The sequence below is a fragment of the Coloeus monedula genome, assembly GCF_965178545.1.
Source record: "Coloeus monedula genome assembly, chromosome: Z".
In the NCBI taxonomy this organism is placed as follows: Eukaryota; Metazoa; Chordata; class Aves; order Passeriformes; family Corvidae; genus Coloeus; species Coloeus monedula.
The window spans coordinates 2,032,065-2,059,958 of record NC_138822.1 but is presented as its reverse complement, the minus strand read 5'-3'; the positions used below and the strand labels follow the sequence as shown (position 1 = coordinate 2,059,958).

The window sequence follows — 27,894 nt, the reverse complement described above, 5'->3', positions numbered from 1 at the left end:
AAATAATCCAAAAGAAAATAGTCCAGCAGTCTAAAATACCTAGGATTTGACATACTAGGAATTGTCCTAAACCATTCCAATGGGTAAATGGAAATTCAGTCCACCCAACAGACAAAACATCCCTGAGACCTGCGTAGGGATGTGCAGATGTGTCTTCAGACCTAATGGTTTCAATCTGCACCTACAATTCTGTAAGACCATGCTATGCAGACATAACCTGTCTGTATCAACGTTTTTCTCAAAATGCATTGAAAACTATTAGTAGAATCTGATTTATTTTCCTTCTCTTTTGCTAAATGACTGATGCCATAGGATGCATGTGGCTTCCTGTCAGTCGTGCCTTGGTTTGAAATTTGCTTAGTCCTCTGGTGTCATGGTGTGATTCTGACAAAAACAGTGATGCCCATCTTCACTGAAAATTTATCCCCATCAGAGTTCTGTTTGAATCAGCTCACTAGGATTGTCTGAAATTGCACAGACTAATTGCAATAAGGGATTTTCAGGGGGATCAGGTCATGGACTGGGGCCAGTGCTACGTCCTAGGGAAGTGAGGAGATAGGAACATCCAGAGAGACACGAATGGCATTAATTGTGGATGCCCCCTTCCTGGAAGTTCAAGGCCAGGTTGGACAGGGCTTGGAGGAACCTGGGATAGTGGAAGGTGTACCTGCCCATGGCAGGGGTTTGGAATTAGATGATAACTTCTAACCCAAACCATTCTGGGATTCTGGGGTTCCATAAATGTCTGCATTGCCAATAAATTCAGTTCAGGAATTACATTCAGGAATTGCCAAGCTACAACAAAACATCAGCAGTGAATTGATGTTCCCTGGTCCAGATGTGTATGCATTACAACATAAAAGAGTATTTAAATTCTTATTTACCTGCAAATAATAGGTAAGCCTTGTAATCTTGTCAGATCTCATTTTGCCCACCCCACAAGTCAGTAGGGTGGCATGTGGCTCTGAAAATGTATTGTGTGTGATCCTTTCAAGATCCTTGCAGGGCTGTTTATGCATACAGTCATTACTCTCATGCAGTTTTTACAGCTTACTTAAAAGCAACATTCTTTTCCATACCAGCATCGTTAGAGAGAAATTAATCTGCTCCCTTCTCATCCTATTTCCTTTGTCATTTAATATTCAAGGAAACTTCGCAATAATGCTGCAGAAGACATACACCAAAATTAGGAAGGGAGTGTAAGGTGAAAGAGCCTTTGCCCAAACCTAAAATTAGGAGTTTAAAATGTTTACTTCTGATTTCATTATGTCAGTACTCTTAACGGAGAGAGAACCTCCTCCCATTTCTCAGCAAAAGTACAGAATTTTACAGGAATTTTAGCACCCACACCCCTATGTTATGGTACAGATTTTGTGTATAGACTGGAAGACAACTCCTTAGCTGCTAGACATGGTTGTGGAAAATGCAACCTGTTTGGATAGGTCTGATTTGATGTGATCATCAAGCAAAGGTGGCATTGCCTGGGTCAGCTGCCATAAATACCAGCTCCAGTTCTAAGAGATGTTGTTAGTGCAGGGCATAACACCCTCTGTGAGTCAGGAAGACCAACCAGGGTGCAGATACCCTGAGACAGTAGAACTGTCAGGAAGGTGGAGACAAAAGCCATGGCAATAAATATTTTTCTTTCTGCACCAGACAGTCCTTGGTGATGTGGTGGAACTAGTGGATATTTTGTGGGAAGGCAGATGTGATCTTCCTTGTCACCTTTGCATGGGAGACAAGGAAATTACCACCGTTCAACAGGAAGAATTGGTGATAAGTTTTTCCTTCCTTGGTGACATTGACCAACTTGCAGTTGGTTGTTAAATAAAAGAAGGTCCATTAGCAGTAAAACATGCAAATATTTATGAGCAACTAAGAGTGTGAATTTGAAAATTATCAGCAGAGAGTAGAAATTACCTCTATGTAGCACATATATATTCATTTATGCAAGTCCCTAGGACAACTTATTTTAATTGTTTAAATGAGATTTCTATACATTGGCCATAAATTAATACACTTCACCCTGTGTATATCAAATTAAGACACGTGAAAAAAGTACAATCCCGTGGCTTTGTCAGTTTAGAACATCCATCATTTTATCTTCCAGGACTTGTTTGTCTAACGACATTTTTAAAAACATGTGCCATAGCCATGCTCATGTAAAAACAACGTAACGCTATCCTCACTCCATTCTGAAATGCATAAACAACTGCATTTTGAAGTGACACAGTTATTTCGGGAGGTATGAAGGAAAATAATGCTAACTCACCGATTTGGGTTCAAACTCATTGTAAAAATAATTCAACTTGTTGGCACGTGCCCACCTACACTCTTTTAGCAAATCATCCATTTGGTCCAGTGCTGCATAAGTTACCCCTGAAGGTGAGATTTTTGGAGCATTGCTTGTAATGAAAAATGATTCACCAGCTGATTCACTTTTTAATAAGATTTTTTTTTCCTCAGCTACAGTTGAAATGATTTGTCAAATGCATGTTATATAAATAGCCAATTATTTTAATAAGGTTCATTGGTAACGCTAGGAATAGTTGCCCCGAAGATGTACTTCTACAGTGCAAAATTAAATGGTAAGTTACTTAATGGGACAAAGATTTTCATGCCAGTATTCATTAAAAGTAATTAAAAATGAAAAATCTGCTTCGATACATATTAAAACTTTTAAAGTAACAACTCCTTTAAAACTAATAAAGAACATCCTGTCTAGGCTATTGAAAAATTGCATTAGATTAAAATTACATCGGATGAAAAGCCATTAAATAGGCATTTAAACAGGTAAATAGAAGATCAGAAAATACTGACTAGTCCAGTGTTGGAAGTGTGACTCCACAGAGAACATTGTAATAACTTTTCAGTGGCTATAAGGAAAAGATAAGTATTTTGCAAAGCAGAGAGTAGGTACCTATGAGGAGTATAATTTCACTGCATTATCTATTTTATGAGAGTTTTCAAAAATGAAATAGGGGTGAAAAAGTATCTAAAATACTAAAAAAAGGATCTTGTGAACACCATGAGATATATAACTATTGTGGCAAAGATTCTTGTAGACCCCTATCTTATTTGAAATCCTTTGAAGCAGACAATTTAAAGTGAAAAAGTGTTCTGCAAAATACTTAATCGTGTCTTTTCTTGTTTTGCCTTTTTTTTTTAATAATTACTTTTCTAGTATTCTACATTTAATCCTAGCATTCTGAAACATGTGGTTACAGTTACTACTGTATGGAAATAGCCACTTCAAAACTTTAGTTTTAATTTTTTCTTTAAGTGAGGGCAGCAGAGAGGAAGTTCCACTATAGAACACAAAGATAGGTAGGAAAATGCTATAGATAACTAAATCTATTTTAAACTGGATTTATAAATACATGCCACTACTCCTTTCACTGATACTATAACTGAATATCTATAACTAGAATATTGAACAGATGTGTATATTATAGGTGGAAAAGATCACAAATTAACTGGTGGAGAAAGAAATTAGTCATAAAAAAATGCTGCTTTGTCCAAATCAAAGATTTTACTTACCACACCAAATTTAGGAAGGTATCAATTAAAATAAAACTTAAAAATAGTTTTTACTTTTCAGTTTCTCAGAGCCTGGATTTTTTACAAATCATAGTGAAGAGAATCATGCTGTATGTTCCAATTTTTCTTAAAACAAGTTGACCTAGACATATTAGCACCAATAGGATGGGAAACAACACTGGATTGTTACTAGGTAGCATGAAATATTTTCCTTTTTTTAGGTTTCAAGAAGGCTAATTACAGAAGTATACTGAAAAATGTGTAAACTAGAATTTCTAAAGAAGCCTAGGAGGAGATAAAATTTCTTTGAAAAAAGAGCGTAAGAATACTTAAGATGTAGTTTCTGCAGGAATTTTTGACAGGAACAATTTAATTTTGCCCCAAAATTGTTTTAGTTATGTGTATAGTGGTTAAAGTGTATTACTGGTTACCAGGGTGTCTCAAACATTCATGCATCATCAGTCAGAAACCTCTGACTTATGTCCACATATTATTTCTATTTCCACGGCTTACTTGTTTAGAAGGCTTCTTTTGAGTTTAGAACACAATCTTAGTAACTCTCTTACCTGACTTCTTGTCTTCCAAAAGAGCCACAGAAGGGTTTGGGTTGGAAGGGACCTTAAAACCCATCCAGCATCACCCCCTGCCATGGGCAGGGACAACTTCCACTATCCCAGGTGGTTTCAAGCCCTGTCCAGCCTGGCCTTGGACACTCCAGGGATCCAGGGGCAGCCCCAGCTGCTCTGGGCACCCTGTGCCAGGGCCTGCCCACCCTGCCAGGGAACAATTCCTGCCCAATCTCCCATCCAGCCCTGCCCCCTGGCACTGGGCAGCCATTCCCTGTGTCCTGGCCCTGCAGCCCTTGGCAATTGTCTCTCTCCAGGTTTCCTGCAGCTCCTTCAGGCCCTGCAAGGCCCCAGTGAGGTGACCCCAGAGCTTCTCCTCTGCAGGCTGAACAAGCCCAGCTCTGGCAGCCTTTCCTCCCAGCAGAGCTGCTCCATCCCTCTGCTCATCCTGGTGCCTGCCCTGGCCTGGCTGCAGCAGCTCCAGCTCCTTCCTGAGCTGGGCCCAGGGCTGGAGGATAATTTCATATAAAATATTTGTACTGAAAGTGTCAGGAAGAATTCTAACAGACAGATCTGTGATGGATAGTCCTGGAGAACATTTACCACAGTATCTTGTACCAAATACTCACAGGGGGAGGAAAACTTTATGTGGAATTATGAGAGCAGGGGTTATACAATGTTTAGCCTCTAAAGGTGGGGAGCAAGAGGTTTGTTCTTTTTTTGTCTCGAGTGTAAAGCTGTTTTCTTCTCATTTTGAAGATCAGATAATAAGGATATCTCAACAGTGAATCCCTTCAGCATGACATAACACTTGAAGTTTCCTGCAGGTTTTTTTGGCAGAGTGTTTTTAGAGCCTTCTGTGGTCAGGAAACTGACTTTGAAAAAGCAATCAAACCTCTGAATTCTCTGAAAAAACCCCTGATGCCTGTCCTGTGTTGAACGTGAATACATCCAGTTCAGATTTAATAACCTGTACTAAATTCCTGTATTTCATGGGAGTGTGCCCCAGTTCTTTTAAAATGTTTCACACCAGGGTTGAGGCAGTCATGTGCTTGTGCTTGCTTTTGTATAATCCTAATTAAATCAAGGATCAGTTATAACTGAAGTTACAGTTTATTTTTTTTTACATAAATTACAGACAAACATATTTTCAGAAACACGTTAGAGACTTTCCTAAGCATCTAATTAAGATTATTAAAATAAATTATCATGTTAATTATTTATATTTTCTCTTTTAGTCAAAAACTGAAGGTGATCCACCTGTGCTTTTTCTGATTCTTTTTCATTCTGTTTAAACACATTTATTTACTTATTTATTAGCTTTTTTAGGAAAAAACCACAAACCTACAAGTTAACATAATTAGGAGAACTTTACAGTTTAGTCTTGTTTTTATAAACCATATGAATATGAGGAAGAATGCTTTGATTTGGTTTTTTGTTTTTTTTTTTTTTTTGGTAAATATTTTAACAAAAATGTCTTACTCTTAAAGAAGATATATTTTTCTATAAGTGAATTGCTGTAATCCTTCAGATTTTATCATATCATTGTTATAGTAGCTCACTGTTAAAATAATTTTATTAAATGTTAGTTTCTCATGAATCAGATTATTTACCAAACAAAACAAGTATAATTTTATTCTGTTCCATGGATCTTTGCCATTTAGTGTTCCATAAAAATATTTGTGCAAGTTGGTGCAAATAATAGAAGAGTATGTAATCTGAGTTTCATGACATTAGGAAATTAATAACGAAAATCTGACTATCTGAAAGCTCAAACTTAAACACCAACAGGATATTACACAACTCTGCAAGACAGATCATACATTTTTTGTGTGATCTTGCTGATACAGTACTTTTTTGTGGACTTAAATAATTCAGGATCAATACACAATAAAGAAAAAATACCTAGAATGCATTTTAAAAACCTATCAAGAACCACCAAGCAACTACAAGAATAGCTTAGACTAAACGTCAAAGATAATTATTCCATATTACCTGTTTGCTCACATTATGCCATACCAGTTTCCAAATGTAAAGATATTCGAACACAGTTGCCTACAACTTTTATTTTGAAGTAGGAGGAGGTAGGGAAGTATTTCAAAATATTGAAATATGGGGCACAGGAGGGAGTGTCAAGTTACTCAAACTGTGAGTTGATCTTTATCCAGTGTATGGCTGTGGGTCTTCACAGAAGCCAGTTATGAAACAGAAGTTACAGCTAGGTGATTTTTTGTTCCTAAATTGTACTAAATTGTATCCTAAATTGACTTTATTATAGGGAAAATATATATTTGCAATATTAGTAAAGCATAACTGGATTATGTTTAATCAATTCTCCCAATAAAGGCCATGTTGACTTCCAGTGAAGACTTTTGAACATAAATGCTTTGTCTGTGATGGGCCAACCACTTTATCACGATAGAAGACTGATTTAAAACATGGCTTGGAGCTGAGATGAGCAGACTGAGCGTGATCCAGAAGCCAAAACAAGGACAAAACCAAAGGATGAGGGAAGAATGTTCTGGTCGGCAGGAGGGAGCCTCAGGAAGCCTGCATGGCAAAAGGCAGTTCTGGACCAGAAACAAGGGTTCAGGTGGCAGGAACCAGGAATTTGGGCTGTGTAAAGAACAAGCAGGCAGGGGACAGGAACAAGACACTGGTGTGAACTCACAGCCAAAGCACAGGATGTGTTGGCAAAAAAAAAAAATGCAGTTAAATTGGGTTTATTGGTCCCTTCTCCAGATAAAGTCAGGTTTATAGCAAGCAGCTTGCTGAGGGACTCAAATGGCTTTAAGTAAGAGTTAATTTTTTTTTAATTAAAATAGCTATATAATTTAAATACTCATTTCATGGGGGGGTGATTTTTCAGGAAAATGCATGTGACTATATTTAACAGGTAAAACCCAGAATGAGGGCTAGGTGTTTTTAATTATATTACACTTGCAAGTAATAGTTTTTATTCATGTTTTATTAAATACTTAGAGAATTAAATAAGTGTGTATATATATATAAAAAATCCATCAAAGGAAGTCAAAAGCACAGAAATCTGCCCCTTGATGGTTCTCCAAGTCACTATGTGACACAGACAAGTTCTCTATTACTTTCCTAGTTTCTGGCAGTGTAGTTTTGTTCCAGGCTGCACCATGACTGTGCTTCAAACAGAAGTGTGCTTAATAGCTTCCTGGTTATGGATTGATCTTAAGAGATAGGAAATTTAAATTTAAGCATCTGCAGCATGAAAAGAAACCTTAGCATAGCCTTTACTTCCTAATCAACTCTCTCAGCCCTTCAAGCTATTTCATTCAAGGAACAATCTATTTTCAGAAAATGGTCAGTTTCCCTGTTCCCTGCATCACCTTAAATTTTGGAATTCCTCTTCAGTAGAGAAGTCTTGGGAGGCTGGGCATGGGGGTGGTCGTTTGGGGTTTTTTGGATTAGGGTTTTTGGGGTGGTTTCATGTGTGGTTTTTGTTTGGTTTGGGTTGGGCTGGGTTTTTTTTGTGTTGTTATTTACTTTTTTTTGTTTGTTGGGTTTTGGGCTTTGTAGTTCCTCTAGGTTTTCTTATTTCATTTTCTTTGTTGTTTGTTTGTTGGCTTTTTATCTAACATGGACACTATCTAGAAACCCAGACTTTCCCTCTGCCTTTTGATGAGTCCTTTTCACTCAGTGCTTATCAGTTTTACCAAGTCCTTCTGTGAGGAACTCTGATTTCTCTGGCAGCACCTAGTTCTCTGTATTTTATTTGGAGCAAAGCATAAGAATCTGCCTCAAAGCTAAGACCTAACCTTGCTTGAAAAAATCATGAGCAACCTGCAGTGATTTTACTGTGCATTATTAATTTACATTAAAATAAACCTCTCTATCCCTCTTATGTAGATATGTTTTGTTGTCAGTGAAGAAATAGAATCTGATAACAGACAGAGGGTTTTCTGTATGAGCCTTTATTGCCTTTAGAAGCAACTACTCAAGAAACTCTGGCATTTTCAAATTTCTAGTGAAGTTTACTTCTTGTCATGATAATATAACAAAGTTTGTTTTTCAGAAGGAAGGAACACACCAGGTGGTATAAAGTGTGGTATCAGAATTGGCATATCTGGAAATTTGAACATAATCTCACCACAATTCATAGAGACCACCCTTAATTAAATACTCTACATCTGCACTTTCAATCAAATGAAATAATAACTGGAAAACACATAATTTTGTAGAAATTATTATTTAACACATGCTAAAGAATGTTCTTTATTCTTTAATGCAGTTTAGTTGATTTTCTTTTCAACTAAACACGTCAGACCTGATGCAATGAACAATCTTTCCTCATTCACAAAATATGACATATTTGTTTGAACTGATGGGACTCAAGGTTCTGAAATTACTGGGAAAAATCATTGTAGGAGCCAAGTAACAAGGATAATAATTAACAACTCCCATCCTTCTGCTCTGATCATTGCTGATTGCTCCATGGGGACGGAATACGAGGATTGCTTTTAAATGGTGTGGTGCTTCAAGCTCAGTTTATTTTCTCTGTCACCACACAGACAATATGAAATACTCTGGAAAGCTGTGCATTTTCTCCAACATATTACAACAGGAATGGCAAATTAGGAACAAAAAAAATCTTGAGAAGATATTGACTTTACACAGAAAAGCTTTTAAGAGGATAAATTACCACCTGCATCTCACCAAAGTGAGGGATAGTTCATATGTTCACTTAATGTTTTTTAGTTCGCAGTGACCTTGATTTTTTTTCCCCCCCACAAATGTGTTGGCCTGTATTAAAATGATGAATAACCTGATAAAAATGTAAGGTTAATGGGCTTTGCTTAAAAAGGCAAATAGGGAGCTGAAGAATCTTGTTAAATTTTATAAATACATATAAAGAATTTAATTTCAAACTGAACAGGTCTGTTCTTTGGTCATTTCCCTTGGCAGGTTTTATTTCTTGCACTCTAAGCTGTTACTCCTCTTCTTCATCTTTAATAGAAAAAATTCAGCTTACTCTAAAGTTTTATTATTCCAGTATGTGATATCTTTATAAGCAAGATATAATAAAACATGAGGGGTTAAAAAGAAGCTCAGAGATCCATTGCCATCATTAATTTTAGTATAAAAATCCGAAATTTTCCTGGTTCAAACAATTGAAACTGGCCTTCATATTTAGCTGGAAGTCTGTCTCTGCATTTCTGCTCACAACAATGGGAAGATTATCCTATTCACTGTATTAAAACACTGAATTTTTGAACAGAGATTCCCGGTACTAAAAAAAAAATCAAGTTGAAAGTATAAAAGTTACAAACTATCAACTATCAAACAACTTTGTTGACAGAAATGAATTTTGCTTCTCCTGCACAAAGGCATTTTGCATAAGATTTAGACATTTTTGTAGCATTTTCTTTAGTTTGTGTATGCCAGCACAGAAAAAACCATTTGCATTTTGGGGACAGAAGCAGATTCAACACAACAGCAAGGAGCACGACATCAATTCCCAGGGCATTTTGCCTACTGGTGCTTTCCCATATTATCTACCATGTCATCTACCATGTTTACCACATTCTCTACCCTGTTTAAAATGTTTGACTGCAGAGGTGCAGCCCTTTTGGATAGCAATGTACAAATTCCGTTCAACATCTCTACTCCATGCAGAATAAATATAAATGTGGAGACTGAGAATTTTAATTTTGGTGCATAATTGCCCTCCCTCTGCCTATTTAATGGTGGCTGAAAAATTCTGCATCACATTTGAGAAAAGGAATCTGGTATCACACTTCAAGGCTACTACATTGAAAAACACAGGGAGGCTTATTCTTGCAGCATTTGACAAAGTGCACTGGAAAAGAGGAACTCAAGTGAAATTACCCACCTTTTCTGTGTTTTGAATTTAATGAAATTTGCTGGCTTCTAGATTGAGTTATTAGTTTCAATTTTCCCACTAACTCATGCACAGGAAGGGAATTTTTAGATGGTTAAACAACCTTGTCAATTAGATGTTTAATGAATTAAGATGAACTGAGACACATCCTTAACTGGCATCTGTTGATAAAGAAGTTGCTAGGTTTCTTGAAGTTGCAAAGATCACTACTGATTCCTACATCAGAACTACTCCAGTTTGATTTTTTTTAAGGCCAAACTGTGACTTTTGGCCGTGATATCCTCTGGAATTTACAGTGGAAATCCTTGAGCAAATTGTTAAATTATATTGTATGATGGGACATAATAAAAATTTTCTCTCTTTTTTTTTAAACTGTTCTTTTAAACGTGTGTTTATTGCTTTTACTATTTCTCTGCTAATCCTGGCATCATCTTGTGTGCTTCCTGCAGATGTGAATGAATGTGAAGCTGAACCCTGCAAGAATGGTGGAATCTGTACAGATCTTGTTGCCAACTATTCCTGTGAATGTCCAGGTGAATTTATGGGAAGGAACTGCCAACAGAGTAAGTACAGCATGGTTTTAAAACTTGGTTTTTTAATATAAAAAATTTATTCTGGCTGGGGTTTCATCTCACCAAATATCCTGTCTGCAACAGTAATTGCTACCAGATATCAATAAATGTAGAAACAGGGCAAAAATATCTGTTATTTGCTCTAACATGTCTCTAGCCTCTGAAATTTGGACCAGTGGTTTGTGGGGAAGTCATTAATAGAATCAGTAGTCAGTAATGGATCTGTCCTGGGAACAACCTTACAGGATTTTTACAATAACATTTACTATGGATGCACCATAAAGGTTTGATTCCTAAAGTTGCTACTATGGAGGAGTTCTTCATGTATGATAGACTAGGTAATCTTGAAGACCAAAAATAATAAAAATAGAATAAACTGCTTTGGCACAAAATGCAATATACCTTAAGAGTTAGATATTAGAAACTCTTGGGTTTAAAATACTGTAAAGATGAAAGCTTGTGTGTTTTAGTCAAACAAAAGATGCTAAAATGATGATATTGTGGAAAAAGCTAATATAGTTCCAAGATATAATACCTTAAAAAGAAACAGGAAAGTATTTGACAATTAACATTAGTAGTGTTAAGTATTACATTCAAAATACCTGAAATACTTGGCTACTCCATGTGCCAGTTTGGGCAAATTTGGAAATATATCCTCTGATAGAAGGCAGGTTGCAACCACCTTCCCCCAACATTCATTCACACTCCACATTCAAGAAAGGGAATTTCTAGTGCAAGGAAAATCCTATGCTGTGTGGCAAAAAAAAAAGTTGTTACAAGTCGAATACTAAATAAATGAAACCGTAACAAAGCTGAAAAATATGATTCTTCTTCCCGTGTGTACATTGTGGATGTATGGGGGAGAATAGAGAGGAAAACAGGATGGACAAATAACCACAAATATATCTTTGAGGTAGCTTCAGTAAATTTCCCAGATATATACACCACAAGAAAAAAAACCAAAATATTTGAGGCACCCAATATGATGTGTATGTAGTTCTAGAGAGAAATACCAGATTAAGATCTGCTTTGAGGAATTCACAGGTCTCTATGGCTACCTGAAAGTATTTATAGAAAACCCCCCTATCTATGAAAGTGTTTTCCAAAATTTGCTGGGGAAGCAATTAGTGCATTTCCTTATTAGGTGCAATTGAATGGTCGTTTGGAAGTCTACCAGGAATCTCATCCATCTCTTCAGAGTTTATCCCCTCTGTATTTTGACTGCTCAGATAATAGATCAAATAAACCCAATCTCCTGTTTTGCTGGAAATGGGTTAGTCACAGCTACTATTTAAGTGATCACTGTGTTTTCTGAACCATCATCTGTTATTTTGTATTCCTTTTTTTTTTAATAGATGTATATGTAGTGACATGCAAAAATAACTTTGTGTGTGAAGTTGCATATCTTATATATTAAACTCAGTTAAGTTTTATGTATGTGTATATATAGGCATAGATATACATATTTCTATTTTTGAGAGCATATAACAGAAAGTATATATGTACAAAAAAATTTAAATTTTCCAGTTTATTGAAATAGTTAAAGAATTCTTCTGTTGAATTGCAAAATATGTTACCCACACTCTGTCTTTCTGGTTTGTATTTTTGAGGATTCATACTGACATAAATATAAATAGATATAGTTTACCATCTCTATAATTCTGCACTACGCCATTTTCTATAGCTGGGCTTGTAAATACCCTTTTTTTTTTTCCCATTAGAAGTTTGGTTATGTCATCACACTTAATTACGTAATTACAAGTAGTTATTACACATTCTAATTACACCATCAAAGTTTTACATATATTTACAGTAATCATATAATTAAATACTGTTATGCTAATTATGTAAATTACTGACTGCTGTCTCAGAATTACCTCACAAAGCTCAAAGATTCCTGAGTCACATCACAGAATATGTAAAATATCCTGGATCTAGAATGAAAAAATGCAAAAGTGCACCATGCAAGCTGCTTTTCCAGAATGCATTTTCTAATAGTTTATCTAGTTCGATATAACCCAAATACCACTGCTTTACAATAATCACTTGTCGTGTTACTCCTGTGCTTTGTACCTACGACAGTTTTTCCTAGATTTCCACCTACGTTCTCCCTCTTTTTTAATTCCACCATTTTATTTCACCACAATTAATTCCTCCTAGCTAATCTCCTAAAAACTTTCCTTTCATTTTATCTCATGTGGAGCACTTTTCAGGTGTGACACAACTGTTGTGCTACACCCAAGTCCTGAGAGCCTTGTGTGACACTCACCCCAAATCCTTCTGAGTAGTCCCAAGAGCCTCTGCAATAACTGAAATGACCTTTTAACCACAGTTGGAGCACCTTGACCATCCTCTGAGTCTGTTTCTGGCATGGATGAGAATTGGAGTTGTTTATATTCAGTTTCTTTCTTTCTTTTCTTTCTTTCTTTCTTTTCTTTCTTTTTCTCTTTCTTTCCTTCTTTCTTTTCTTTCTTTTTCTCTTTCTTTCCTTCTTTCTTTCTTTCTTTCTTTCTTTCTTTCTTTCTTTCTTTCTTTCTTTCTTTCTTTCTTTCTTTCTTTCTTTCTTTCTTTCTTTCTTTCTTTCTTTCTTTCTTTCTTTCTTTCTTTCTTTCTCTCTCTCTCTTTTTCTCTCTTTCTCTCTTTCTTCCTCTCTTTCTTCCTCTCTTTCTCTCTTATTGCTATGGCTGCTTTTAGCAATTCAAGTATAAATGATGTTTAAACCAGCTTCTTCTCCTTTCTGGGAAGCACAGGATGAGGCAAAATCAGGGTAAAGTGGAGTGTCAGAGCACTGACGGCCTCAAAACATATTCAGGCATTCTGGAATGAGCTTATCAGCCTGTTAAGAGACACTTCAACAAACATCTGGTATTTACAGAATCTGCCTGCAGATATTTAGCAAACACAGAACGAGAAGAAAACACCTTTCCCCATCTTCTGAATGCAAAATTTAAACTATATTAATTCCACATTACTTCCCAGATTTCTTAAGGCCTCAGCATTTCCTCGATGCAGCTGCATCTCCTTCTGTTCTTCCTCTCTCCGAACTGTTTTCTTGCTCCTGTGCTGAATTCCGGATATCAATTATGATCATGTCCATTACAGCTTTCCTTAGTCTTGGAGTCTCCATAAATAAAGTACTGCTTCCAAGACAGTTCCTCCTGGGGTTGAAGGGTTGGTTGTTTTTTTCTTTCATTTTGTGGACCACAGCATTCTCTTGCAGGCACTTTCATCAGTGTCAGGCTGCTTGCATTATTCAGTGCAGATCTGTACTGTTAAAATCTCCCATGAGCAGCGTGGGTAGTGAATTGCAGTAATATGTGAGCAGCTCCACAGGTGATTTTAGATCACTTTCCCTTCCATTTAAGTGTTTTTAATCAAACAGATGGTACCAGACAGTGGACACCTTACAATTCCACCACTGTGCATTTTGGAACTGTGTTTTGCTAATTGCGAAGAGTTGCTGCCATTAAAGCATATGGCAAATTTTCTTGTGTTTTTTTTCTTTAAAGATCTAGATCAGAATAGTCACTGTAAATATTTTTTTACATATGCTATGGCCCCTCCACCTCTCTTTCTGTGGATTCAACATGCCCATATGTAGGAGAACTGAATTCAAAGCAAATGCACCAATTTGTTTGTCTAGCATGTCAGAAATCCTGCTAAGCAGTGTACTTCCACCTCGTTTTCATTGATTTCCACTGGTTTTGTGTGTTAGTACACAATTGTGTTTATATTGCTCTTGGTTGCCTCCATCCTACCTCTCTGTGGAAATCAAAGTGCCATTGTCTTTCCATTTACATGAAAATGCCCATTCTTTCAATGTCTTTTTTACTTAAAAAATTATCTGAAAATATGACAGATCTAGGCATAAAGAGATGTCCAAGACTTCTGCTTACATACAGCCTTGTACTCCCAGACTAGACAGCTTCATCCAAAACACACTAATGCACTGGGATTTTAGAATTTTCCATCTCTCAAAATTATTCCCAGGGAATGACCCTGCAGCTTGATTTATAGTATGGGGTGAATAACTTGTTTTACAGTATCTTTTCTAACAGACTCTTATTCCTTTTCAAGCAATCTGTATTTCACTTGTGTCTTTTCAAGGCAGCATGTTGGGTCTTTTTGGCTTCAGGTACTTGTCCTTTGAATTCTTCTGCTTAATGCTCTCAGTCTTGGGTGAATTTTGAATATCTGTGTCTTACAGCTCCAGCTCTGACCAACCCTGGCTCAGCAGGGTTCAGGGTGCATGAAGCCTCCATGCTCAGGTTCAGAAAAACCCTGCTGAAAACAGATACAAAGGCATAAAAAGCACACAAACAAAACAAAACCATTTATGAAACATTAAAAAGCTATGCTTTCAGGGGGGAGATTTACATCTGAGTAAAACTTGTCTTCCAGGAAGCCTGAGTTTTCAAAATATGGATAGGGATCAGAATTTCACTTTCTTAAATCGATGAACACAGTTAGGAGCTTTCTGGTGAACTCAGCTCATGGAATTGCCCTGTTAGAATTCAGATATTAAGAACTGGACTGCTGATGAATGGTAAAGGAGATCCCATTGTATATATATCTTATTTCCAGATTACCTGCTCAGGAACCATGGATTCTAGGCCTGAGATTCTTTATTCACCTCCAGCAAATATGTTGAGTCTTAAAGGTTGTAGTGAGCCACTGCGAAACCCTTCACCTGCCAAGAATCAACACAGGCTTGAGTTCCCTAAACTACTGTTTATCATAAAAATCTCTTTCAACGAGATTTAGGAGGGCCTAGTTTTTCCTACAGCTCAAAATATCACTTTGACTAACTCTGTGAATAATGCATTGTGAAGTTTGGGTTTAAGCTTATTCTTGGTGGTTTTGAATGTCCGCCAGTTTCATGATCTCAAACCCTGGTAAATATAAAGTCAGAAGTCACCGTTACACAAAGCTGGACAAATATACTAATGAAGGACTGGCAAGGGAGAAAAAAAGGAAGGTAATTAATAGAGCAGATCAGTTCTTTGATCCAGTGAACTTCACAGCCACACAGGGCTGGTGTGAAGGAATGGCAGGGGAAAGAGCCTGGCCCTGAAATCAAGTCTTAACACCAGTTAAAAAATATGAATCAGGCTGTGGTCTAATCAAGAAAGCAGAAAATCTTTAATTAGTTTTTAAGGCAAAGAGAAGGGCTTATTTGATTTTTAATACTTTTCTTGCTTTGTTTCACTTCAGAGATCACAAAATTTAAAAGCCAGAGTTAGCTTATTCACCAAAGACACACTGCAGAAAAGGTCAGTAAATATGTACATTACTGCTAGTCGTTATTTCGATGACAAATTCAGGACTTCCATGGAAAAATTAAGGAAGTTTTATAGATGTGCATACATATATATGTGCATGTGTAGATATATGTATACAAAATTACTAATCATAGAGAATTAATTTCTTGATGTCCTCAGGGTAGTTAATTTAACATTCACATGATATCCTTGTGGATTTATGGGGTTATGTGTGGTTAATCTCAGACAAAAGAAAGAATAGAAAAAATTTCATGCCTAAAAGAATTTTATCCATTTAATATCAAGTTAATAGTAATATTGGATGTGTGAGCCCCCTGGATTACAGAAATACCTCAGAGCAGAAACATATCAGAAATACACCTTGAAAGTGCAGGAGGGAGAATTTTTACATGTCAAATGTGACTTTAGGCCATGTAATTCCACTCAACCTCAGTAATTTGTCCTTTTTTGAACATGTTATAAGAATAGAAGCAAAAATTATTTCAAACGTTGAATTGTTACTTGAAAGAGAGGCTAACATCAGTAATAAGAATTCTGCTTTATGCACATTTGTAACTATTTCAGCTAGTCTTGAATGGAATACAGCTCTATATTTGCACTGGACAAAACCCGTCTTGAATCTCTTGCTGAAAATGATGAGTTTTGCGGAATCTGCCCCATTCTGTGAATATTGTCTGCCAGGCATTTCTGCGTAGCGCATTGGTATGAAAGTGCAAAGAGGCAGAAAATGTTATAGAAATGACAGAACACATTGTTAACATTGAAATGTTCTCCCAGGCATTTCAATGACCTAGTGAGAAATATTAATCAAACTCTAACATTTCTAACACTGAGCCTTCAAACAAAGCACACCCTGGCCCTTCCAGTGGAAACTTTCCCTGTCCAGGCCTCCCGTGCACAGCACAGAGGTGTTTGCAGAACTGGGCTCAGCAGATCAGAGCTATAGTTCTCCCTTTCAACACAAAAGGGAAATGAGCCTGATCTCTCTGTGTTTGATGTTGAAACAAAGTCCACAGCCCTGTGCTTTCGGGCACATTTTCATCCTGCTGCACTGGCACTGTGCAGCAACGTCTCTCTTTGAAAACTAATTTCTCAATATCTTATTTTGATTAGGCAGGGGAGGATTCAATCTTTACTGAGACATGTGACAGAAACTCATTGTAAAATACTCAGGCGAGTCCTGAAGGCTCAATAGAAATATTTCACGTGTAATTTTTTCCTTACTCCATGAGTCATCAAGTGCAATAATACCTTTCGTGTGGTGTCAAAGCCCACAATATTAACTCACCCCTATATTCAACCCTGTATTGTTGACTTTGGCTTGAACCACCTTGTTGGGCAACTTTCTTGCCACGTTTTCTTACTTAACTTCTGCTTTTCCAAAGGGTTTGTGTCATTCTTGACTCAGTTGCCCTCAGTAAAAAGAGGATGGACTCAGGGATTCCTTCTGCCTTTCTTCCTACTGAGGGAGCAGTACTTTTCAGTAATACAGAATCCTAGACACTCACAAAAAGTAGAGGAGAAAAAATACAAACTCGTCTTATAAATATGATCCACTGTTCCTTTGTTGGAAGAACTTTTATGTGCATTTTTATGTGTGGCAAAGCCTATGACAATGAATATTTCAGTATTTCTAAGCCTTAAAAGAAAAATTACAGCACTCCATTATTCTCAAAGTAGCCCCTATAGCTCTTAAGTTCCTGGTCTGGTCAATAATGCACATTCTTTTTTTATGTCCTCACAGAAATGAAAAATAATTTGCAGGTAAGAAATTGGTACTATAAAAGAAATAAAAGCTGGATTGTAGATTGTAGAAGGAAGCTCAAAAGAAATCACAGATTATTACAACCAAAAAAAGCCCCTAAAAGTATGGAATGAAAGACCACTAATGATTATAAACGTATGAAAAGGGTGTATATTAAATATAAACATATAAGGGTATGTTAAATATATAAATTTACAGCTGCAGTCGATTTAAAGAAGTTCCCAATAGCCAAGTCATAGGAACATTTTTTCTGTTTCAGGTAGCAGTCCAGTTGGAAAATACCTTATTTCAAGGCTTATTATATAAGATATTGGCTATTTATTTCCAAATTGATTGATTGTGGAGGGTGGTTTTCCATAACAATTAGCCTGGTCTGGTCTGCTGCTACCCTTTGGTGGACACAGGAATCATAGATTTGAGTAAAATCATCTCCAGGGCTGCACAAACTCCTCATAATAAAACTGTCTAGAGCTCTGCAGTGTTTAACAAACCAGGCACAGGGTAGAAATACAAGTGAGCATGGCATAAACCTTGCAAAAGTTGGAGGTTTGGAAGTTGAGTTACATTTCGGAGTTTCATTTAAGTCTTGGAGCTCGAACCAAGCTGTGAAACATGAAAATCCATATGAACTAGAGAAAATAAAATGGAACAAAACACAGTTACACGAGCCCTAAATGAACTAAATCTCCATGCTCAGCACAGCTCTCCCACCTGCAGCTTTCAGAAAGAGAAGGAAATGTGGTATGTTCAGTGATCAGCTTCCCACCGAGGGAAGATTCACGGCTCCTGCTGCTCTGGACAGACGGAGAGTTCGGCACAGCCACAGTGCTGGGCACTGGTGCAGCCATGTGTGAGGTACCCTGGAGGGGATGCTGGGGGCTGGCAGCGATTCCAGTCCCCAACTGCCACCACCTCCATTTGTTGCATGCCATTAGATGATGCCAGGGCTTGCAAGGGGATGAGCCAACATGAAAGATTTGGTGGAGGCACAGTTGGGAGAGAGAAAGGCTTCATTTTCTTTCAGTCATGGTGATGATAAAGAGAAACTCAGAAGGGTGCAAGTGAGTTTTTGAAATGAAGGAGATTGAAAACTTTAAATGTTCACAACTGTGATAGAGTGCTTTCTAAGGAAAGCTGACAGAATTACTCTGAATTCGATTTTCCTTTGTACCGGTGACTGTTTTCTAGTATTTATGCTGAATGTAATTTCGCCAGCTCTTAGTTTGGTGTAGGTAGAAATTTTCTTTACAAAAAATATCATGTAAAACTTTTAAAACTGATGATCACATTAATATCCATTACTGATCCAGCAAAATCTGGTAGACCCCACCCCTCAACTTGTTTTCCCTCCACTGGCAAATCTGTATATTTGACAGTAACATCACATGCCTTCACTGAATATCAGTTTCACCGTGTAGTTTGCAATATTATATTTATTGTTATTCAGATAATATCAATTCCCATTTATGCTCCTGTTATTGTTGAAACCTGATTCTATAATTACACTCTTCCTGCTTTTTATGCACTTCAATTTCACCCATCTGTGATGTGAGTTTTCATCGTAGATGTAGCGCAGAAAGTAAAAGTGTTGTGATTCACAACATCAAAGCTAGAGAAAGACAAATAATGCTGGGAAATTTACAACTCTGAAAGCAAACTTGAATCCTCATGTCCGCTCTCAGCAAATAGGATTATTTTTCTTTAGTAATTCTGAAAAATGTCCTTGTTCTTCTGGATAGGAGCTTCCACACAGGAAGATGAATATTAATTTTATTGTTATTACTGGAGCCTGTTCCTGTTATTTTTCTTACCTCTTGGTCCTTCCATGATATCTTTCACAATGCCTTTTTCCCTTCCATCAGGTGTGAATTTGAATGAGTGCTTGCTTTCATTCATTTTTAGACATAGGTAGTTTTATTTTTTCTTGATAAAAAAGGTCAGGTGGAAAATCCTCAAGAATTAAATTTCTTTCCCAAAGTGCACAGTGGAATCAGTTCAGCCTCATCTCTGCTGAAGGTGGTGTGGGTTTTCCACTGAGTCTTCTGCAGGTGAGATGGGGCACAGGTCCTTTAAAAACTGTGCTTTAGTCTTAGATATACAAATATATCTGTTGGAAGTAAAATGGTAGTTAATAATGGTGTGCAATGTGTTTGCCCCGTTTATATAAGTTACGTTTCTCTAGAATTGATTGTACATTGTTTTAAATATTGAAACGCTATTATTTAGGCTGTTTGTAATTAGTATTTGGTGTTGGAGAGTCCTAATTTCAGAGACTTTCCACACTTTAAAAAAAGTGGGATAGATGGAAAGCCTAAATTTTAGTCACCAGCTAGCCCAGTGACACCTGTGTCAACTTTGCTACAGCTGCAAAGTTCAGGGAGAAGCAGACCCCAAAGAATTCACCAAGACAGGTTTCTGGGTAGGGAGTTTGGTCAATTAGTGGGAAAGAAAGGTGGGAGAAGGGCAATTTTTGTGAGCAGCAAAAGCTGCGCCTTCCCACAGTGCCCATGTATAAGAAATGTAAGGCAGAGGAGTGTTTCCCTTTGGGAAAGCTGAGAGGCCACCATCCTCCTCTATGACTGGAGAAGCGGCCTGAGGAAAAGCAGATTCCAGTCTCGGGTGTAACTTGCATTCTTTATGGAGCACGTTCAGAAGGCAGTGTAAGAGTCACAGACAAGAATTCCCAGCGTCCCGGGAGCTGGGGCATGGATAATGTGATTCCAGATTTGATCAGACAGGGAAGGAATTTCCTTCTCTTTTGAGCAGACACTAGTCTTGTTCACTTAAACTTTACAGCTCCTGAAAGGCACATAAACCTCCAGCTCAAGCTGCCCCATTTCCAGTTCACTGTTATTCACGTTGTTGGATGCAAACGAGGATGTTGAAGAGACATCCTAGTCAAGTGCTCATGTTCCTTCCTTGCTGTGAGTTTTGCTGAGATTAGGTCTTCTTGCAAAAGACAAGACATTTTGGGAAACAAATTTCCCTTCTCTGTCAATTCCTGTTGCAGCTGAATTAGCAAAAGAGCACCCAGCATTGCAGTGCTTTGGTCCTTGTAAAGCCAAAGGGATTGGAAGTCACAAGAAATTTTACAAAGTGAGATTTAGACAAGAAAAACTCTAAGAAGATTCTGGGGTCATATGAGATTATTGCACTGGCAGTGGGGACATGGGATGAAGAGGATGTTGGGAATTTAAACTGAGATGTTTAATTTTTTATTCTGGCATAACATTTTTTGATCAGTCCTTATGGTTATCTGATAGCTTAGTTTAGTGCTATTTCTGCTTTGTTGAATCAAAAGAACCAAACCAAACAGCTTGGCACTGCAATTTTGCCTTGTGCAACTTCATATGAAGTTTCTTAGTACAGATAGGGTCTCCTGGCTCACATTCAGACAGCAGGGTTTAATGAATCAAGGGAAATTACTGGAGTTACACCTATTTATGTATTGCTGACAGGTGATTTCCCATTTGCCTTTTGTTGTAACATTTATGAATAGTTGTTTCTACATAGTTATTAGTGAAAGTTACAAAATCAACCTACGCCTCTTCAAACACCTTCAGAAAGCATTTTGTAAATTAGGTGAGGAGATTTTCTCCACCATAAATTCAAATATTTATTTATACTTTAGTCTTGAAACAAAAATGCTAAATGATTTGGATTTTGCTGACTACATGATGTTACCTAAACACTAGAAATGTAAATGTCACAGTTATCTATTGTCTTCATTGACCATGTTTATTTTTATTTCAGGAAAGAGGACATTATTTCTTAGTTTTTCAGCTTAGAAATATAAACCTCTTCTTGGTAATCCCCTAACCAACTTATTTTTTTTTTCTGTATAAAATTAAATTATTGGATAATTAGATCTCCTACAGAACGCCAACTAAAGAGCCTATAAACAGCATTAAAAGGATATGCTATTGAAAAAGTAGCTTTTTAACATTTAGTTTCTATTCTAATGGAACTGCTGTAGGTATGCATTATGCATGCAGAGTGTTTTCTTGGAGAGTTTATTTTTAAATACTCTGGTTATATGAATAAAAAAAAGGATTCTTAGCTAAGTTTCACTACCATGTTAATGGTAAATTTTTAGGAATGTAAAAATCCTTCATATTACATCCAGTAGTTCAACAATGGGTGGCTTCATATTGTGTCTCTGGCTGTGGTAATGACAATCATAATTTAACAGGAATATTAAAAGTACACCCCTGGCCGGTCTTTTTAGTATCATCCTTGGACCTGCAGTGCCTGAATTGGTCCAATTTGTTTTTGAGCCCTTGGATGCTGCATCTTCTTGAAGGCTCCAGAAGATCACAACCCACTGTGCAAAGAACTATTACCACAGGCCTGAGCCCTAGGGTATTTCACCGTGTCCTGCAGCCATAGGGAGGAGGTGGAGAAGATCCAGCAGGCAGGAACTGTGCAGCAAGATTGATCCATTTAATTATTTTACAAACTCTTTTATAGACTTTTTTTCTTCATTGTCTAACTGGACAAAGGACCAGCCACCCCTTGGGGGTGATTGGCCAAAATCCTAAAACATCCATTGTCAAAATATTTTCTACTATACCATAAACAAGACTTTTCAAGGTTGCAGGTGGCTTGGTTGTTTACATTCTCTGCTGCCTCTTCTGTGAGAGAGAAAAGTCTCTCACGGACTTAGAAAATAACAAGAAAATCCTTGCTAGCAGCATTTTTGTATCTACAAGGAACGATGTTCTTTTTAAACAGGCTAAGATGATTTTGTGAATTTCAGTGACTGCTCCCTAATTTCAGTGATGTCGAAGTGATGAACGGCTCTGAATTAATCTCATCCATGTTTATGTAAAGTTGTGTCCCTCCTCATTCTGCTGCTCTCCAGCTTGAACAATCCTCTGCCCTTTCCAGCCGCAATGGCCATTTCCACGTTCGGCACAGTACAGGCATATTTTAGGGATTTTGTTGTAGATGCAGTCTCTTCCATTTGTGTAGAATGAGGTTCATCTGTCACCCTTTTGACCACTTACTCAGTGTCCATGCCCTTGTAGAGCTGCTCATCATCAGAGGGGCATTTGATCCAGAGACCTCCAAATTGGACAGTTTCCCCATTTACGTTTTCCTCCAGGTCACTGATTAGTAAAACTGATTACAGCACTGACTCTGGGGGGATGCCACTGATAACATTTCATCCTGAAAAGACATTTTCTGTTCTTTAATTAGACTTCTGTCTACAGCAGGGCCATTTCTCCACTCCCTGGCAAGATCCTTTCATGTGGAACCTCACCAAGTGCCTTCTGAAAATCCAAGTGTGCTGTTTCCACTGTATTTCTTGTATCCTTATGCATACCATCTCTATTAAGAACTCCAACAAGTGAAGCAGAACAGCCATTTTCTGGGGGAATATTGGCTCTTTTCCACACCTTTTCTTAGGTTCCTTAGGTGATCTTAATTATAGAACTATCAGTACACCTCTGTAGCCCCTAAATCTTTTTTTGGCCCAGTTCTTGAAAACACTATGCCATGAAATCACTTCACTGCTAGAAAATTGGTAAGAAAAAAAGCCTGAAAGACACCTAAAATCCTTTTTCTTCCTTTTTTTTTTTTTTAATCTGGGAGTGCCTAGGAGTTGCCTAACTTTATTTTCAGTCTGTGTCCTCAGCAGGGAGCTTGTAGAGCACATAAAGGCAGAAAGTTAATTTTATGACCTTATTATAAAAGTATGAAAGAGGGTTTGATAATGGACATGCACGGCAGTCACTCAGCAATAATGGCACTCTTAAGAAGTAGAAAGTAACATTCAATTTCTTTTTATTTGATTAGTTCTGATGGCCGTTGCTTATACACATGAACCATGCTGGCCACTGTGGTAACAGAGTAATGCACTGCTTTTGGGGAGATGCTACATCAGCATAAAAAGCACTTAATCTCTTTCGACATATCAGCAAATAGGTGGCAATTCTTCCCATTACTGTCTGAAAAGCTGTCTTCTGCTGCATGGAACATAACTAATCACTTCATTTTCATGTCACTTCCTGCAGACCTGAAGCTCAACACAGCATCCTTTGAAAAGTTTTGCTTGTCTGAAAGTGTCTGTGTGCTTGTTAGCTGCTGCTGATGCAAATTGGTGAAGATGTTGCCTTTGACGTGCATTATTTTATGCGAGGGCATAAAACAAGATTAATCATATCCTGCACCTCAGTGCTGCAGTACCACACTGTCTGCTAACATCCTTGGGAGTCACACTTCAGAAATCAGAGTAATAATAATTAAAATGTTAATTGGTCAAGAAAATCCATTTTGTTTTGTTTTAAATCTGTGGAGCAAACCTATGGAGATAAATGCCTTCTGTTAATCAGATTTTAGAGGTGAATAGCTTTATAAAATCACCACATCCAGGAATGTGAAAATGTGCTGTTTCATTGTGTAGTTAGGAGTCACCTTGAAGTTACAAAGCCTGTGACTTTTTTTTTTTATCTAGTAGTAGACAAAAAAATCTGACACAATCACAGGCACTGCATGTTCTCCAAGCCTACTGAAGTGCAAAAAAAAAAAAAAAGGTGTTTGTAAATTCTATTTTGCAATTTCATTTGCATTGTATTGACTAGAAAGAGGAACACATGATCTGCTCCCTTGTCCCAGTGGAAATGCTGATTAAATTCCTTCAATGGGAATGAAAACATCAATTTAGTCTTGCCCGTAGGATGAGTCTTCAGAACAACAATTAACACGAGGTGTTACAACCGAGCTGCTCAATATCTCTCAGATCAGAACACGGGATTTGTGGAAAAAACACTTGAGCTACCAGGACTGAGCAAACAATTTGATCAGCTGCAGAATGATTGAAATACCAAGCAGCTAAAATGTTCAAAGCTGAGCTGCGTTGTGGTCACCAGTATTCTCCAAGCACCAGCCCATAAGATGAGACACTGAATACTCAAGCCCAAAGCAGCACCAATACACTGGAACTAGAGGTTTTTAGTTATTCATAATGGTCTGATTAGCTAAACCAGATTTATAGCTCACATGACTGTGGTATTACACCATCTCCTTTGCCCAATGGTGATTTTAAACTCATTTTAGAGGTCTGCAGAGTTTTAAAATTTAAAAAGTTAGTGTTCCATGCACAAGCTCTTGCACAATCTGGAATTGATTCCAAGTGAAAACCTGTCCCTGTGTGGGAGGGCTTAGGCTTTGCTTGCATTTAAAAGTGATGTTTTAAGAGAAGGCGTAAGAAGAAATAGCTGCTTGTGGTGGAAGAAGAAATACCTGTCACGAACTTGAGAGCAGATGAGATGGAAGTAAGGATGTGCCTGGCAAAAAACAACAGCAACAAAAAAAATTAAAAGATTTACAAAAGAGATAAAAAAGGAGGCAAATATGTTTCAAAAAAGAAGTATATAGGAATATACCTGCTGTGTCTGTGTAACCTCCAGCTGCACTGGTACACTGCTGTCAGTGCTGCTGGACCACTGAAGCCTAGCCATGAAACAATAAATGAGATAATGAGCTGCGATAGATGACTGTCCTTCACACAACATGTGTGATCTGCAAGCAGGACTGAAGTCAAACTGAATGTACAAAGCCAAACCAGTGCTTCAAATAACTTGATTGTAGCTCCTCTTCAGTCTGCCGTGGTGGGAGCTCACATGTATGGTCTGCAGGCACATGCAAAGGCAGAAACTTCTGGTAAAATGAAAAGTCTCCTTGGGTCTCTACCTTCCCCTGGAAATGAAGATGTAATTCCTACAGTTTTAACTTCTTCTGCTTTTTAAAATATGCTGATTATCCATACAGCTATCAGCAAAAAATTGATTTGGTATAGGAAAAGAAGCAGAATTTTTGTTTGTCAGCTGTCATTCTAAAAGGCTGGGACTGGCTGCAAGTGAAATACTTTCATATTTAAATTTATTTTTAAAAATTGGAACTGCAAGCACATTATAAAATGCACAAAGTATACATATATCTATATATATATAAAAATATATAGTGTTCTGCTTATGACTCACTCCGAGGGGAGAAAAAGTGCTAATGAACAAATTATTTACTATTATTTCATGTAATGTGTAATTTAATGTGTAATACTGGATAAAGTCAAGTACTTCAGGGACAAATCTTCATCCACTGTAAATCAGTAAAACTCCAAAATCAAGAGAACAACGTCAGATTGCTCCTATTTGGGAAGGAATCCTCGGGGCTGGTTTGATGCTAGGATTTTCCTGTCTGTCAGCATTGATTTGAAAACAACTGAGGTCACAAAGATTTGGAACCAGAACATCTCAGAAAGGATGAGGCTGGCAGGGCCAACTACTCCAGCCTCCCTCCTTGAGTAGGGACCTCTTGAGCCAGCTGCCCACGCCTGTGTCCACTCAGGCTTTTAGTGTCTCCAAAGATGGATCTCCACAGCCTCTTGTACAACCTGGTGCAGTGTTCGACCATTCCCACATTAAAAAACCCCAAACACTACCAAGAAAAACCCACCAAAAGCAAAAATATAACAACAATAACAAAAACACAACACTAAAAGAAATTTAAAAAAAAAAATACACCGAACAAACTAAAATTCCCCCCTCCCATTTAAAAAGTAAGACCAACTCCATTTTGTCATGTTCAAACGGAATTTCTCATTTTGTAACTCGTTCCCATTACCTCTTGTCCTACTAATGGGATGACTCCTCGGTGTTTGTTCCCTCCCACCAGACATTTTTGCACATGGATAAGAACTCCCTGAGCCTTCCCTTCCTCAGGCTGAGCACTTCCAGCCCTGTCAGTGTCTCCTTGCAGGTCAGATGCTCCATTCCTTTAATGACCATGGCCCTGTGCAAGACTCACCCTGGTAAATCTTTGTCTTTGTAACAGTGGGGAGCTCAGCACTGGGCTCAGCACCCCAGATGTGTCTTCCCTCTGCTGAGGAGAGACATCCCCTGCCTTGACCTGCTGGAAATGCTCTGCCCAATGCTGTTTTTGTTGGCTATCTTTGCCATCTTGTGGTGAATTTCCCAACCAGGACCCACAGGTTCTCTCCTGCCAGTTCCAAAGGCACATCAACCTTTTTGTGATCATGTTTGTCAAACAGAAAAACCAAAGTCTGGATTTTTTTTTATTATACTCATTTTTTTTTTATTTTGCTCATCTCCTCCTCAGCATCTGTTTCTCAAAGGCCTCTTTCTGTAAAGCCCAGGTATGTTAAATGCCTAGTTACTTCTAGCTTTGCAGGTAATAGATCATCCTTTATTTTCAAAGCAATATCTGTCCAGTGTTTTTAAAATTCATTGCATTCATTTCACTTAATTTTAGCCTCCTAAACCTAGGCACTAAGCTGAAATAATGCTCTAGGTTTGTTCTTGGTCAGTAGACACAGGAAAGCTAATTATATCTGTCTTGAATTTTTGCTTAATAGATGATGACATGATGAAAATTGTGGTTTAGAGTTGCCGGTTTCCTCCCACAGATGACAAGCAGAGCTTGAGCATGTAGTCTGGGGTAGATAAGGAATTTTTAGGTGGCTGAAGCTGGGTTGCATGAATTACATTATGTTTGCTTTGTTTGGTTGGATATTTCTCTAAGCACTTCAGAATAATGTCCCTTTTATGGTTAAGTAGATGTTGATAAGGAAAAATAAGGGGATTTAAGGAAAAATAAGGGGATTTTTAAAAAAATAAGGGGATATTGAAAAAATCTGGATGTAGAGATTTATGCTTAAAATACACCACAGAGTCACAAATAAAACATTTTACTGCACTGCTATACTAATAAACGAATTCTACTACTGCGTATATATAAAACCAGAATTTTTTGAACCTTCATTCTGATTTTTTTTTCTACCCTAATAAAAGTGCACAACCTTTAAATTAATTCTGTCTTTTTAACAGGGCTTCAAACCCTGATCCTTAAAGTTGCTTTACATGAATATAAGGTTATATCTACACCAAATGGCTTCCGGGAGCAAGATCTAAATGAAGATACCTGAATTTCCAGTTATTAAAATGTTGGATGGGTTATAGAAGAAGATGGAAACAGCTTAGAGATCATAAGAAGGGCTGTTTCTGTGCAGCCAGATTTAAATTACTGTCATTTGCATGCCATGTGTGTCCAGGACGGTGGATATAGCTCATATTTAGCATATCACCTCACCAGTATATTGTAGGATATTCCCATCCTTTTGCTTCTTTCTGAAGAAAATGTATCCCATTGTAATGCAGGATTCATATGACACTGATATGAGTGCCATTCATATGAGTTTTTAAACTATTCCAATGAATACCTCTTGCAGCAATTTCAATGAACACATCTTGTAACAAGCCATGCTATCATTTCTAGG

At 37.5% G+C, this 27,894-nt stretch overlaps 1 protein-coding gene across 1 annotated transcript in view; it reads left to right on the top strand.

Moving 5' to 3' along the window:
* Positions 1-27,894, top strand: part of EDIL3 (EGF like repeats and discoidin domains 3) — a gene marked incomplete at both ends in the record, with an annotated part of 230,553 nt that overhangs the window by 125,318 nt on the left and 77,341 nt on the right. Inside the window, one exon of the mRNA XM_082301980.1 lies at positions 10,425-10,538. Coding sequence (XP_082158106.1) covers positions 10,425-10,538 — 114 coding nt within the window. The remainder of the gene's footprint in view (positions 1-10,424; positions 10,539-27,894) is intronic.